Source organism: Carcharhinus amblyrhynchos, chromosome 17, assembly GCF_965287045.1.
Source record: "Carcharhinus amblyrhynchos chromosome 17, sCarAmb.v2.hapA, whole genome shotgun sequence".
Classification (NCBI taxonomy): Eukaryota; Metazoa; Chordata; class Chondrichthyes; order Carcharhiniformes; family Carcharhinidae; genus Carcharhinus; species Carcharhinus amblyrhynchos.
The window spans coordinates 57,653,353-57,667,606 of record NC_137340.1 but is presented as its reverse complement, the minus strand read 5'-3'; the positions used below and the strand labels follow the sequence as shown (position 1 = coordinate 57,667,606).

The 14,254-nt window shown below is 48.6% G+C and overlaps 1 protein-coding gene across 2 annotated transcripts in view; it reads right to left on the bottom strand.

The window, feature by feature from the left end:
* Nucleotides 1-10,756, bottom strand: part of sh3pxd2aa (SH3 and PX domains 2Aa) — a 610,480-nt gene extending 599,724 nt beyond the window's left edge. For both annotated transcript variants that reach the window (XM_080206018.1, XM_080206019.1), the window contains exon 1: nt 10,631-10,756. In XM_080206018.1, the coding sequence (XP_080062144.1) occupies nt 10,631-10,708 (78 nt within the window). In that variant the 5' untranslated portion in view covers nt 10,709-10,756. The remainder of the gene's footprint in view (nt 1-10,630) is intronic.
* Between the last annotated feature and the right edge of the window lie 3,498 nt (nt 10,757-14,254).

Here is a 14,254-nt window from a genome sequence, read left to right as displayed (position 1 = left end):
TTCCCAACGAAAACAACCCTAGATCCCTCAGTCTCTCCTCATAGGACCTCCCCACCATACCAGGCAACATCCTAGTAAACCTCCTCTGCACCCTCTCCAACGCCTCCACATCCTTCTTGTAATGCGGGGACCAGAACTGCACACAGTACTCCAAGCGCGGCCGCACTAGAGTAGTGTAGAGTTGCAACATTACACTGCGACTCCTAAATTCAATCCCCCTACCAATAAACGCCAAGACACCGTACGCCTTCTTGACAACCTTATCTACTTGATTCCCAACTTTCAGGGATCTATGTACACACACACCTAGATCCCTCTGTTCATCCACACTATTCAAAGTCCTCCCGTTAGCCCTATACTCGACACATCTGTTGCTCCTACCAAAGTGAATTACCTCACACTTCTCCGCATTAAATTCCATCCGCCACCTCTCGGCCCAGCTCTGCAACCTATCTAAGTCTCCCTGCAGACTATGACACCCTTCCTCACAATCTACCACACCTCCAACTTTGGTGTCATCAGCAAATTTACTAATCCACCCAACTATACCCTCATCCAGATCATTAATAAAAATTACAAACAACAGTGGCCCCAAAACAGATCCCTGAGGCACAGGAGCTTAAAAGGGAAATTAGGAGAGCCAGAAGGGGTCATGACAAGGCCTTGGCGGGTAAGATTAAGGAGAATCCCAAGGCCTTCTACAAATATGTGAAAAGTAAAAGGATGAGAAGAGAAGGGATAGGACCTATAAAAGGTGAAGGGGGAAAGGTCTGTGTGGAACCAGAAGAAATGGCAGAGGTGCTTAATGAGTACTTTGCCTCAGTATTCACGATGGAAACTGATCTGGGAGATTTTGCTACAGGTTTGCAGCAGATGGAAAAGATTGAGTATGTGGATATTAAGGAAGAGGATGTGTTAGAACTTTTGAATTCTATCAAGATAGATAAGTCGCCGGGACCAGATGGGATGTACCCCAGGTTACTGTGGGAGGTGAGGGAGGTGATTGCAGAGCCTCTGGCGATGATCTTTGCGTCATCACTGGAGACGGGAGAGGTTCCGGAAGATTGGAGGATTGTGGATGTGGTTCCTATTTTCAAGAAAGGGAACAGAGATAGCCCGGGAAATTACCGACCAGTGAGTCTGACCTCAGTGGTTGGTAAGCTGATGGAGAGGCTTCTGAGGGACAAGATTTATGAGCATTTGGAGAGGTTTGGCTTGATCAGAAATAGTCAGCATGGTTTTGTCAAAGGCAGGTCGTGCCTTTCAAGCCTAGTTGAGTTCTTCGAAAATGTGACTCAACGCATTGACAAAGGAAACGCAGTGAACGTGGTGTACATGGACTTCAGCAAGGCGTTTGATAAGGTCCCCCATGCAAGACTTCTTGAGAAGGTGAGAGGGCATGGGATCCAAGGGCCTTTGGCCTTGTGGATCCAGAATTGGCTTGCCTGCAGAAGGCAGAGAGTGGTTGTGGATGGGTCTTTTTCTGCATGGAGGTCAGTCACCAGTGGAGTGCCCCAGGGATCTGTTCTAGGACCCTTGCTGTTTGTCATTTTCATAAATGACCTAGATGAGGAAGTGGAGGGATGGGTTAGTAAGTTCGCCGAGTCCACAGGACTCTTAAATCGGCCTCGCAGGTGGAGGATGTGGTCAAGAAGGCGTATGGTGTACTGGCCTTCATTAATCGAGGGATTGAGTTTAGGAGTCGGGAGGTAATGCTGCAACTTTATAAGACCCTTGTCAGGCCCCACTTGGAGTACTGTGCGCAGTTCTGGTCGCTTCACCATAGGAAGGACGTAGAAGCTATTGAAAGGGTACAGAGGAGATTTACAAGGATGTTGCCTGGATTGGAAGGCATGCCTTATGAAGATAGGTTGAGGGAGCTGGGACTCTTCTCCCTGGAGAGACGAAGGTTGAGAGGTGACCTGATAGAGGTTTATAAAATGTTGAGAGGAATAGATAGGGTGGATTCTCAGAGGCTATTTCCCCAGGTTGAAATGGTCGCTACAAGAGGACACAGATTGAAGGTGCAGGGAGGCAAGTAAGAAGTGATGTTAGGGATAAGTTTCCACTCAGAGGGTGGTGAATGAATGGAATCAGCTGCCGTCAGTGGTGGTGGAGGCGAACTCGCTGGGGTCTTTTAAAAGACTTCTGGATGAGTATATGGGATTTAGTGGGATTGGGGGTTATAGATAGGTCTATGGATTGGTAGGTGTTGATGTGATCGGTGCAACTCGTGGGCCGAAGGGCCTGTTTGTGCTGTCGTGTTCTATGTTCTAGATCCCTGAAAGTTGGCACCCAGGTCGATAGGGTTGTTAAGAAGGCGCATGATGTGTTAGCTTTTATTGGTAGAGGGATTGAATTTTGGACCCATGAGGTCATGTACAAAAATCTGGTGCGGCTGCACTTGGAATATTGCATACAGTTCTGTCACCATATTACAGGAAGGATGCGGAAACATTGGAAAGGGCGCAGAGGCGATTTACCAGGATGTTGCCTGGAATGGTGGGAAGGTCTTATGAGGAAAGGCTGAGAGAGTTGAGGCTGTTTTCGTTGGAGAGAAGGTGGTTAAGAGGTGATTTAATAGATGATCAGAGGATTGGATAGGGTGGACAGCGAGAGCCTTCTTCCTCGGATGGAGATGGTTAGCACGAGGGGACATAGCTTTAAATTGAGGGGTGATAGATTTGGACAGATGTCAGAGATAGGTTCTTTACTCAGAGTAGTAAGGTCACGGAATGCCCTGCCTGCAACAGTAGTGGACTCGCCAACATTAAGGGCGTTTAAATGGTCATTGGATAAACATATGGATGATATTGGAATGGTGTAGATTAGATGGGCTTTCACAGGTTGGCACAACATCAAGGGCCGAAGGGCCTGTACCGCGCTGTAATGTTCTTTGTTCTGTAGCAGTTTTTGGTGCGGCACCTTGTCAAATGTCTTCTGGAAATCCAGATACACCACATCCACAGGTTCCCCATTGCCCACTGCGCATGTAATGTTCTCAAAGAATTCCACCAAATTAGCCAAACATGACCTGCCCTTCATGAACCCATGCTGCATCTTGCCAATGGGACAATTCATATCCAGATGTCTCACTATTTCTTCCTTGATGATAGATTCAAGCATTTTGCCTACTACAGAAGTTAAGCTAACTGGCCTATAGTTACCTGCATTTTGTCTACCTCCTTTTTTAAAGTGGCATCACATTTGCTGTTTTCCAATCTGTAGAGATCACCCAAGTCCAGTGAATTTTGGTAAATTACCACTAGTACATTTGCTATTTCTCCCGCCATCTTTTAGTACTCTGAGATGCATTCCATAAGGGCCAGTAGACTTGTCTACCTTTAGCCCCATTAACTTGCCCAACATTACCTTGTTCATGATAATGATAGTTTCTAGGTTCTCACCTGCCATCAATTTTTGGCATGTTATTTGTGTCTTCCACTGTGAAAACTGACAAAATACCTGTTTAATGCCTTAGCCATTTTCTCATTTCCAGTTATTACATCCCCCTTGTCATTCTCTAAAGATCAGAGTACTTTCACCACTCTTTTGTTTTATCTGTTTGTAGAAACTTTTGCTATCTGTTTTTATATTCTGAGCTAGCTTACTCTCATAATCTATCTTACCTTTCTTCATAGCTTTTTCTGTGGCTTTCTGCTGACTTCATAGATTTCCCAATCCTCTAGGTTTGCACTAATCTTTGCCACTTTGTACGCATTTTCTTTCAATTTGATACCCTCCTTTATTTCCTTAGATATCCATGGCTGATTACCTTATTTTCTGCAGTCCTTCCTTAGCACTGGTATATACTTTTGCTGAGCACTGAAAAAGATCACTTTGAAAGTCCTCCACTGTTCCTCAATTGTCCCACCATAAAGTTTTTGGTCTTAGTCTACCTTAGTCGACCCCTCCCTCATCCCTTTATAGTCTTTGTTTAGGCACAAGACACTGGTATTGGATTTTACTTTCTCACGTGATGAGGCCATCCCTGGCATACTGTGTACAGTTTTGGTCTCCTTACTTGAGAAAGGATATACTGGCACTGGAGGGGGTGCAGAGGAGATTCACTAGGTTGATTCCAGAGTTCAGAGGGTTGACCTATGAGGAGAAACTGAACAGACTGGAGCTATGCACATTGGAATTCAGAAGAATGAGGGGTGATCTTGTAGAAACATATCATGAGGGGAATAGATAAGATCAAAGCAGGGAAGTTGTTTCCACTGGCAGTTGGAACTAGAACTCGAGGTATGGCCTCGAGGCCGTAGGATCGAGGAACTTTTTCACATAAAGGGTTGTGAATCTGTGGAATTCCCTGCCCAGTGAAGCTGTTGAGGCTACCTCATTGAATGTTTTTAAGGCAAGGATAGATAAATTTTTGAATAGCAAAGGAATTAAGGATTATGCTGAGCAGATGGGTAAGTGGAGCTGAGTCCACGAAAAAGATCAGCCATGATCTTATTGAATGGCAGAGTAGGTTCGAGGGGCAAGATGGCCTACTCCTGCACCTAGTCCTTATGTTCTTAAAGCAATCAGGAATGTGAAGAGGGGATTTGAGAAAGTTCTGGCTGGTAAAAGTAGGGAAAATCCCAAGACAATCCCAGCATAATTTAAATTCTCCCCAATGTGGAACACTGCCCCTTCATTAGGTGAGTGCATTTCACGTGAGAACACTATCCATCAGGTACATGGTACACGTTCTTGTGACTCGGCCAACGTTGTCTACCTGATACGCTGCAGGAAAGTACATCCCAAGGCATGGTACAATGGCAAAACCAATGAATACGCTACAACAACATACGAATGGACAACATTCACCAATCACCAGGCAGGAGTAGGGGGTGTTCCCTTCCTGTCGGGGACACTTCAGCAGTCAAGGCATTCAGCCTCTGATCTTCGGATAAGCGTTCTCCAAGGCGGCCTTCAAGACACATGACAACGCAGAGTCGCCGAGCAGAAACTGATAGCCAAGTTCCGCACACGAGGAAGGTCTTAACCAGGGTCTTGGGTTCCTGTCACACTACCTGTAACCCCCACGACTTGCCTGGTCTTGAAAAATCTCACTGTCCTGGCTTGAGACAATTCACACCTCTTTAACCTTTGCTTAACCCCCTCTCCACTCATATTGCCTGCATCTGTAAAGATCTGAATACCAGTTAAGACTCGTATTCCAACCATTACCTTTAATTGAGTTTATGTCTATATATGCCATGTTTGTGAAACAAATCCTGCGCTCTCCTAATGAAGGGGCAGCAGTCCAAAAACTACCAAATAAACCTGTTGGACTTGAACCTGCTGTTGGGAGACTACTTACTGTGCCTAATCCTCCCCAACTTTGGGAAGATGATAGCCAGAGAAACAGCAGGGCCCATTAGAGGCCAAGGGAGCAATCTGTGGGTGGGGCCAGTGGACACTGGTCGAGTGTTGAATGGATACTTCACATCCGTCTTCACCCAAGAGAATGGAGGACAATGACATGGAATTCAGGCAGAGAGCCTGAGATTATTGAACAAATTGATATAGGGAAGAGCAAGGTATTAGAAGTATCGGCAGGCTGAAAAATGGATAAATCTCCAGATGCACTAGGCTGCTGTGGGAGGCAAGGGAGGAGATTGCAGGGTTTTGACCCAAATTTTCAACTCTTTTATCCCAGTCCAACGCCAGCATCTCCACGCTACGGGGGAGATGCCAGACGACTGGAGAACAGCTAATGTAGTTTCGCTATTTAAGAAGGGTTGTCAAGATAAACCAGGGAACTATAAACCAGCAAGTCTCACGTCAGTGGTAGGGAAGCTATTAGAGAAACTTCTGAAGGAGAGCATCCATCTCCACTTGGAGAGGCAAAGCTTGATCAAGGATAGTCAGCATGGCTTTGTCAGAGAGAAGTCACGCTTAACAGATCTGATTGAATTTTTTGAGGTGGTGACCAGTTGTGCAGACAAAGATAGTGCAGTCAAATTGGCTTATATAGATTTCAGCAAAGCTTTTGACAAGGTCCCACATGGCAGACTTGTAAAAAGGAAAATGGTCATAGAATACAGGGTACTTTGTTTCCTGCAACTGAGCCAATTTTGAACCACTTTATCAGAGGGTGATGACAAAAAGTGACATTACCACAGGGATCTGTGTCGGGCCCCTATTATTCGTCAATTATATAAATGACATTGATGGCTACGTGGGGCTGGATTAGTAAATTTGTGGATGACACAAAGATTGGCCGGGTGGTTAACAGTGAGGCTGTGTGTCTTGTGCTATAAGATGATATAGATGGAATGATCAAATGGGCAGATAAGTGGCAGATGGAATTTGACTCTGAAAAGTATGAGGTGATATCTTGAAAGTTATAATTTGACAAGGAAGCATTCAATGAGTGGTAGGACACTAGAAGCTCTTTGGAACAAAGGGACCTTGGCACATTTGTCCACAGACCTTTGAAGACTGAAGGGCATATTAGTAGGTTGGTGAAAAAGGCATACGGAACATTTGCCTTTACTAATCGAGGCATAGATTAGGAAGTTGTATAAAACTTTGGTGAAGTCATAGCTGGAGTACTGTGTGCAGTTCTGGTCGCCACATTAAAAGGAAGGACTGCACTGGAGAAGTGCAGAGAAGATTCACTAGGATGCTGCCTGGGATGGAATAGTTCTAAAGTGAGGTTGCATAGGCTTTTCACTGGAGAAGAGGTGACTTGACCAGATGAGGAGAGACACAGTGATAAGGAGCAGCTGTCCCCCTTAGTTGAAGAGTCAGTCATGAGAGGACATAGGCTCAAGGTGAGGGACAGGAAGTTTAGGGGAGGGATGTAAGGAAAACCTCTTTAACCAGAGGGTAGTGACAGTCCGCCTGGGGGGATGATGGAGCCAGGTTGCCCCACATCCTTTAAAAAAGTACCTGGATGAGCACTTGACACAGAATATTCAAGGCTACGGGCCAAATGCTAGCAGATGGGATTTGGTAGGAGCCTATTTTTAGGTCAAGTCTTTCAGGTCAAACCAAGTAAACAAACTCAGATTACATTCGGACAAAGAAAAAGGGGGTGGCTCCCCAAAAGGAGGGGGGAAACAGCCTGAACAGAAACAAAAAGTACAAAGGAAACTTAAGACACGTCAAATCAAAGTGTGATTGCCGGGGTCTATAACGCACCTCAGCCCCTGCGGTGCCCAACAGGCTCGGAAGGCGTCGACTGTGCCCGCAGACACCGCGTGCTCCCTCTCCAGGGACACCCGGCCGCGAACGTAGCCGCAGTAAAGGGGCAGACAGTCGGGACAGATGGCCCCCCCCAGATCGCCCGCTGCCTGGACCTATTGGTGGAGTGTCTCGCCAGGCCCAGGCGCAGGTTCACGAGGAGATCGGCATCCTGACCCTCCCCTCGCCGCACCGGGTGTCCGTAGATCAGGAGCAGGGAACAGAAGTGCAAACAAAACGTCAATAAAAGGGGAGGGTCTTTCGGGTCAAGTCTTTCGGGTGGGTCAAACCAAGTAAACAAACTTAAATTACGTTCGGACAAAGAAAAAGGGGGCAGCTCCCCAAAAGGAGGGGGAACGGCCCGAACAGAAACAAAAAGTACAAAGGAAACTTAAGACACGTCAAATCAAAATGTGATTATCGGAGTCTATAAGGCACCTCAGCCCCTGCGGTGCCCAACGGGCACGGAAGGCTTCGACTGTGCCCGCAGACACCACGTGCTCCCTCTCCAGGAACACCCGGCCGCAAACGTAGCTGCGGTAGAGGGGCAGACAGTCGGGATGGATGGCCCCGTCGATCGCCCGCTGCCTGGACCTGTTGATGGCGTGTCTCGTCAGGCCCGGGATCAGGTTCACGAGGAGGTCAGCGTCCCGACCCTCCCCTCTCTGCACCGGGTGTCCGTAGATCAGGAGCATGGGACTGAAATGCAAACAAAACATCAATAAAAGGTGCTTCAGGAAATCAAAAAGGGAGTGCAATCTATAACACGAAACGTAGACGTGGTCCACGGACTCCCCGAGGCCACAGAAAGAGCAGTCTCGGGAGCCCACGAACCAGTGAGTCCTACGGGTGTGCGGCACTGCTCCGTGCAGGAGCGTCCACCCCAGGTCCCCGATGTAATTGGGGGAGATCCCTCCGTAGAGCGACATCCATTGGGGACCTTCGCCGCCCGGCGGCAACAAGGCCCGCCAAGGTGTGTCTGGGCGACAGGCTAGGGCACGGTAGTGGAAGGTGTGCAGCAGCAGCCCGTACAGGAAACGCCTCCACATGATGAAAAAAGGCACAGAGGACGTTTCCACCAGACGGCTCATGCTGTGGGGCACCTGACCCGGGGAGGCGGGTCTAGGCTTCGGGCCAATGTGGAATTCCATTGGAAAAAGTCTGACAACACCAGGTTTTAGTCCAACCTATTTATTTGATAATATACTCGCAAGCTTTCGGGTTAGCCCCTTCGTCACCTGACGAAGGGGCTAACCCGAAAGCTTGCGAGTATATTATCAAATAAATAGGTTGGACTAAAACCTGGTGTTGTCAGACTTTTTACTGTGTTTACACCAGTCCAATGCCGGCATACCCACATCACGAATTCCATTGGAACAGGGGAACGCTCGGACGGGATCCCACCGCACGCCTGAGCTGCCTCGAGCTTGCACGCGCTTTCGGGGCCAAGCATGACCGTCCTAAGGTCTTGGATGGCTTTGGCCGTGCACCGGACGGCCACCCCCGCGCACTCAGCCAGCACGCGAGGGTTCATCCAGCCCGCTCCTCCGCCATCCAGCACGTCCCCGATCCTGGTCACCCCGGCGTCCACAGCCTCCCTCTCCGTCAGCCACCTGAAGTTATACGGCTGGAGGTGTGGATTCCTGAGCAACAGCTCTCGCACGAGCTGCTACTCCTGACGGGGGAGAACTGCGTCGCGAGGCGACCACGTTCCAGACGGTGAGGAGGTCCTGGTAGAAGACAGACAACTCCTGCAACGATGTCAGAGTAAGCCCCAGATTGATATGCAGGAGCTGCACGTCATAATTGAGGCTGCGCCACTGGCGGAAGAAATACGTCGCCAGGGCGCACCGTGGAGGCGGCTCGACGTAAAGGTATCTCTGCAGGATCTGGAGGCGGAAGGTTGCTATCTGCGTGCGGAGGGATTTGGTAGGAGTTCAGGTGTTTCCAATGCATTAGTGTGGACTCAATGGGCTGAAAGCACTCCGATGTATGATTCTATGAAACCAGAGCACCCAGAGGAAACCCACAGACAAGAGGAGAACGTGCAGACTCCGCACAGTGACCCAAGCCAGGAATCAAATCTAGGTCCCTGGCATTGTAAGGCAGCAGTGCTAATCACCGCACCACTCAGAATTTTGAGATTTGATTAGCCCCCAGGGAAAGTTCACCTGCTCTTAAGCGTGATTAGCTCTGTCATGTCCATCTGAAAGGACAGACAGAGCCTCAGTTTAATGTTTCATCTGAAAGGCAATACCTCAGAGTGCAGTACTTCCTCCAAATGGCATTGGAGTGTCAGCCTTGTTTTTTTTATTCAGATCCTGTATTTGAACCCACAAACTTCTAACCCAAGAAGTAAAACTGATCCCCATTCAATGCATGTTCCAGAAGACTAATTCCATGATTAAACCTCCCACGGTGTTCTTATCCAACACCTGTGCACTTTCAGTAGGAATTTGCCTAAAAGCATAAGGAAAACCCAGAATTTTCCCACCCCAACAAGGAAGCTGTGACTAATTATAATCTGCCTCCCACTGTCCAACTAAGGCCAGCTAACTCAACTATGACTTGGTCAGGAAGTCTTGGTCAATGCACAAATTCACTTAAGCATTAGATTAAACTGTTTAAATTTCAAAGATGCATTGCTCCAGTTTAAACAAAACAATTCTGACAGCAACAATAGGTGTCCAGAATACTGGCTCATTCCAGTCATGAACTGAAGTCAACCACCATAAATCCCATATCATCAGCCACTGTATCAGCTGATGAGAAAAGGATCTAGTTCTATCTACATTCTGAACAAACTGATGCTGCGTGCTTCCACTGGGTTAATATTTTTGAGGTTTCAATGAAATCTATGTTAAAACAAAAATTTTGTATAGCATCAAATTGAACCAGTGTCTGAGGCAACAGGAGATAGAACATCTTTAACAAAACGTCAGAGACTAAGCGTAATCTAGACCCAAAACGTTGGCTCTATTCTCTCTCCAAAGATGCTGGCAGACCCGTTGGGATTTTCCAGCTTTTTCGGTCTTTGTTTCAGATTCAAGCGTCCGCAGTACTTTGGTTTTATGATAGAAAATCCTGCTGCCGTTACTAGGGAAGCTTGGGTGAAGACACACTAGAAAGTGAACATAAATTACTGCTTTGATGGAACTCGCACCTTAAATGAGCTAGTACATGAACAAAATCGCCAAATCCCAATGGACCAGCTTCTCAAGGTCAATTGGAAATGGATAACAAAGGGTGGCCTTGCCAACGAAAACAACATCCTATTAAAGCATGTTCAACCCCCAAAAACTCCAAACAGATCTGAAAGATCCCACAAAGGGATGCGACTTGTTGAATATCCCTCACGGCCTGCGGAACGGCGCTCTGTGCCCCCAGCCAGCCCGGTTGAGCGGAGCTCTCCCCCCGGCCCGGCCCAGCCCACTCCCTCACTCACATAGTGCTTGTTCGGATTCCTCCGCTTCTGCACATCCTGGACCCGAACATCCACCACGGCACGGCCCGGGGGCTGCATTCTCCCGGCGGCTCCACTCCGTTTCCCGGCACCTTCTCTGGCGAACCACAGCAGCTGCCGGGCTCCCTTCTCTCTCTCCTTTTGTCCCCAATCGCCCCCGGCTCTCTCCCCTGTCCTTGGTCGCCCCCGGATCTCGCTCGGTCTCTCTCCCCCTGCCCCTGGCTCTCTCCCCTTGTCCTTGGTCGCCCCCGGCTCTTGCCCGGTCTCTTCCCCCCTTGTCCCCAGTCGCCCCCGACTCTCTCCCGGTCTATCTGGTTTCTCGCGCGCTCCCAGTATTGCCTTTTCTTCGGGCTCAACAGTGGAGCCACGCCCCCACTGCATGACAGACATGTCAGCCAACCAATCGTTCACATCTTTGTTCCTTACGCAACTGAAACTCACCAATTAGAGCTGCACACAACACACAGGCTCCGCCCCTAGCTAGCCACGCCCACCGGAAAGCAGCGGGAGATTTAAAGGGCGCGCGAGGGCAGGCGGTTGATCCACAGGGGGGAGCTTCGGGAAGCCCCTCTCACTGAATACGGTCCTGGGATGGTAGTCCCACTGTGGGTAGGTGAAGCAGGAGAATCCATCAAAGAAAGTCGTGCAATGTTGGTCTGAGCAGTCAGAAAATTCCCTATGCGACAGCTTAGAGTCAGTGGGCTAGTCAGCATTTAAAAACTCTGTGACCAGCCTGAATGAGTATGCCAGACAGTAACTGACTGCATTTGGTAAGTGTATAGAAGACTATACCAAAGAAGCAAATTCCAACTAGGAAACCATGGATGAACAAGGATATCCACTACTTGCTAAAGTCTGGGTTGGAGGCATTCAAAAGTCAAATGACCCTAGTCTATACAAATTATGATGTGGAGATGCCAGTGTTGGACTGGGGTAAGTACGGTAAGAAGTCTCTCAACACCAGGTCAAAGTCCAACAGGTTTATTTGGTAGCAAATACCATTAGCTTTTGGAGCACTGCCCCTTTGTCAGGAGAGTGGGAGTTCTGCTCACAAACAGCATGTAAGGACACAAATTCAATTTAAGGACATGTTTTCAATTTAATGGTTGAAATGTGAGTCTTAACAGGTAATCAAGTCTTAAAGGCACAAACAATGTGAGTGGAGAGAGGGTTAAGCACAGGTTAAAGATATGTGTATTGTTTCCAGCCAGGGCAGTTAGTGTGATTTTGCATGTCATGGGGGTTTCAGATAGTTGACATGAACCCAGGAGCCTAGTTGAGGCTGTCCTCATATGTAGAACTTTGCTATCAGTTTCTGATCAGTGATTCTGTGTTGTCATGTGTCCTGAAGGCCATCTTGGAGAATGCTTACCTGAAGCTCAGAGACTGAATGCCTGTGACTGCTGAAGTACTCCCCTGATGTGGATATGCTGGTGTTGGACTGGGTAAACACAGTAAAAAGTCTGACAATACCAGGTTTCAGTCCAACCAATTTATTTGACAGTAAATTCACTAGCTTTTGGGTTAGCCCCTTAGGACGGACGTACTCGGCCCTGAAAGTACATGAGCTTGAGGCGGCTCAGGCGTGCGGTGGGATCCTGTCCGAGCGTTCCCCTGTTCCAATGGAATTCCACGTTGGCCTGAAGCCTAGACCCTTCCCCCCCCACCCCCCCCAAACACCCTCCCTGGGTCAGGTGCCTGACAGCATGAGCCGTCTGGCAGAAATGTCCTCTGTGCCTTTTTCCAGCGCGCGGAGGCGTTTCCTGTACAGGCTGCTGCTGCACACCTTCCACTACCGTGTCCTCGCCCGTCGCCTGGATACACCTTGACGGGCCTTTGCTGCCGGGCAGCAGAGATCCCCGATGGAGGTCGCTCTATGGAGGGATCTCCCCCAGTTACCTCAGGGACCTGGGGTGGAGGGTGCTGCACGCAGCAGTGCTGCACAACCATAGGATTCGCTGGCTCACGGGCTCCCGAGACTGCTCTTTTTGTGGCCTTGGAGTCTGTCAACCACGTCTACATTTTGTGTAACAGATTGCACACCCTTTTTGATTTTCTGAAGAACCTTTTATTGATGTTTTGTTTGCATTTCAGTCCCACGCTCCTGATCTATAGACACCTGGTGCGGAGAGGGGAGGGTCGGGATGCTGATCTCCTCGTGAACCTCTCCTGGGCCTGGAGAGACGTGCCATCAACAGGTCCAGGCAGTGGGCGATTGAGGGGGCTGTCTGTCCTGACTGCCTGCCCTCTACCGCAGCTACGTTTGCGGCTGGGTGTTCCTGGAGAGGAAGCATGTGGTGTCTGTGGGCACAGTTGAGGCCTTCTGTGCCTGTTGGGCACCGCAGGGGCTGGGGTGCCTTCTAGACCCTGACAATCTCATTTTGATTTGACGGGTCTTAAGTTTCCTTTATACTTGTTTCTGTTTGGGCTGTTCCCCCTCCTTTTGGGGAGCTGCCCCCTTTTTCTTAGTCTGAATGCAATTTGAGTTTGTTTACTTGGTTCCACCCGAAAGACTTGAGGCAGTGTAGTTGTTTGAAGGCAAGATGTGGGGATGGCCTTGGTGAGATGTTTGCCTTCTTCAATGACATGTTAAAGGCTCTGGAAGATGCCATAGCCTGTCTGTTCTGGGGACGTACAGGACGATGAAGAGTAATCTGCGGGACAAACACAGGACACAGTTACTGAGCAGAGACTGATAGCCAAGTTCTACGTACGTGAGGACAGCCTCAACCAGGTACTTGTGTTCACGTCACACTATCTGTAACCCCCACAACTTGCCTGGATTTGCAAAATCTCAACTTTCCTGTCTGGAAACATAGAACATAAAAAAACTACACAAACAGGCCCTTCGGCCCACATGTTGCACCAATCATATTGCTACCTACTACGCTTACCTATAACCATCAATCCTGTTAAGTCCCATGAACTCAGCTAGAAGTCTCTTAAGACCCTATCAAATTTGCCTCCACTGCCACTGATGGCAGCTGATTCCACACACCCACTACCCTCAGTGAAAAACTTGCCCCTGACATCTCCTCTGTAGCTACTCCCCCATCACCTTAAACGTGTGTCCTCTCATAGCAACCATTTCAGCCTTGGGGGAAAAAGCCTCAGAATCCACCCGACCAATACCGCAACATCTTATACACCTATATCAGGTCACCTCTCATCCTTCAGCTCTCCAGGGAGAAAAGACCAAGCTCCCTCAACTCATCCTCATAAGGGATGGCACTCAATCCAGGTAACATCCTTGTAAATCTCCTCTGCACCCTTTCAATAGCTTCCACATCCTTCCTGTAATGAGGTGACTGGAACTGAGCACAGTATTCCAAGAGGTCTGACTAGTGTCTTATAAAGCTGCAACATTATCTCCCAACTCCTAAACTCAATCCCTCAATCGAGAAGGCCAGCACACCGTACACCTTAACCACATCCTCTACCTGCAAGGCCGATTTGAGTCCTATGGACCCGGAGCCCAAGGTCCTTCTGATCCTCTACACTGCTAAGAGTCTTACCCTTGATATTATACTCCTTCATCCCATTTGAACTGCCAAAATGGACCACTACACATTATCTGGGTTGAAGTCCATCTGCCACTTCTCCGCC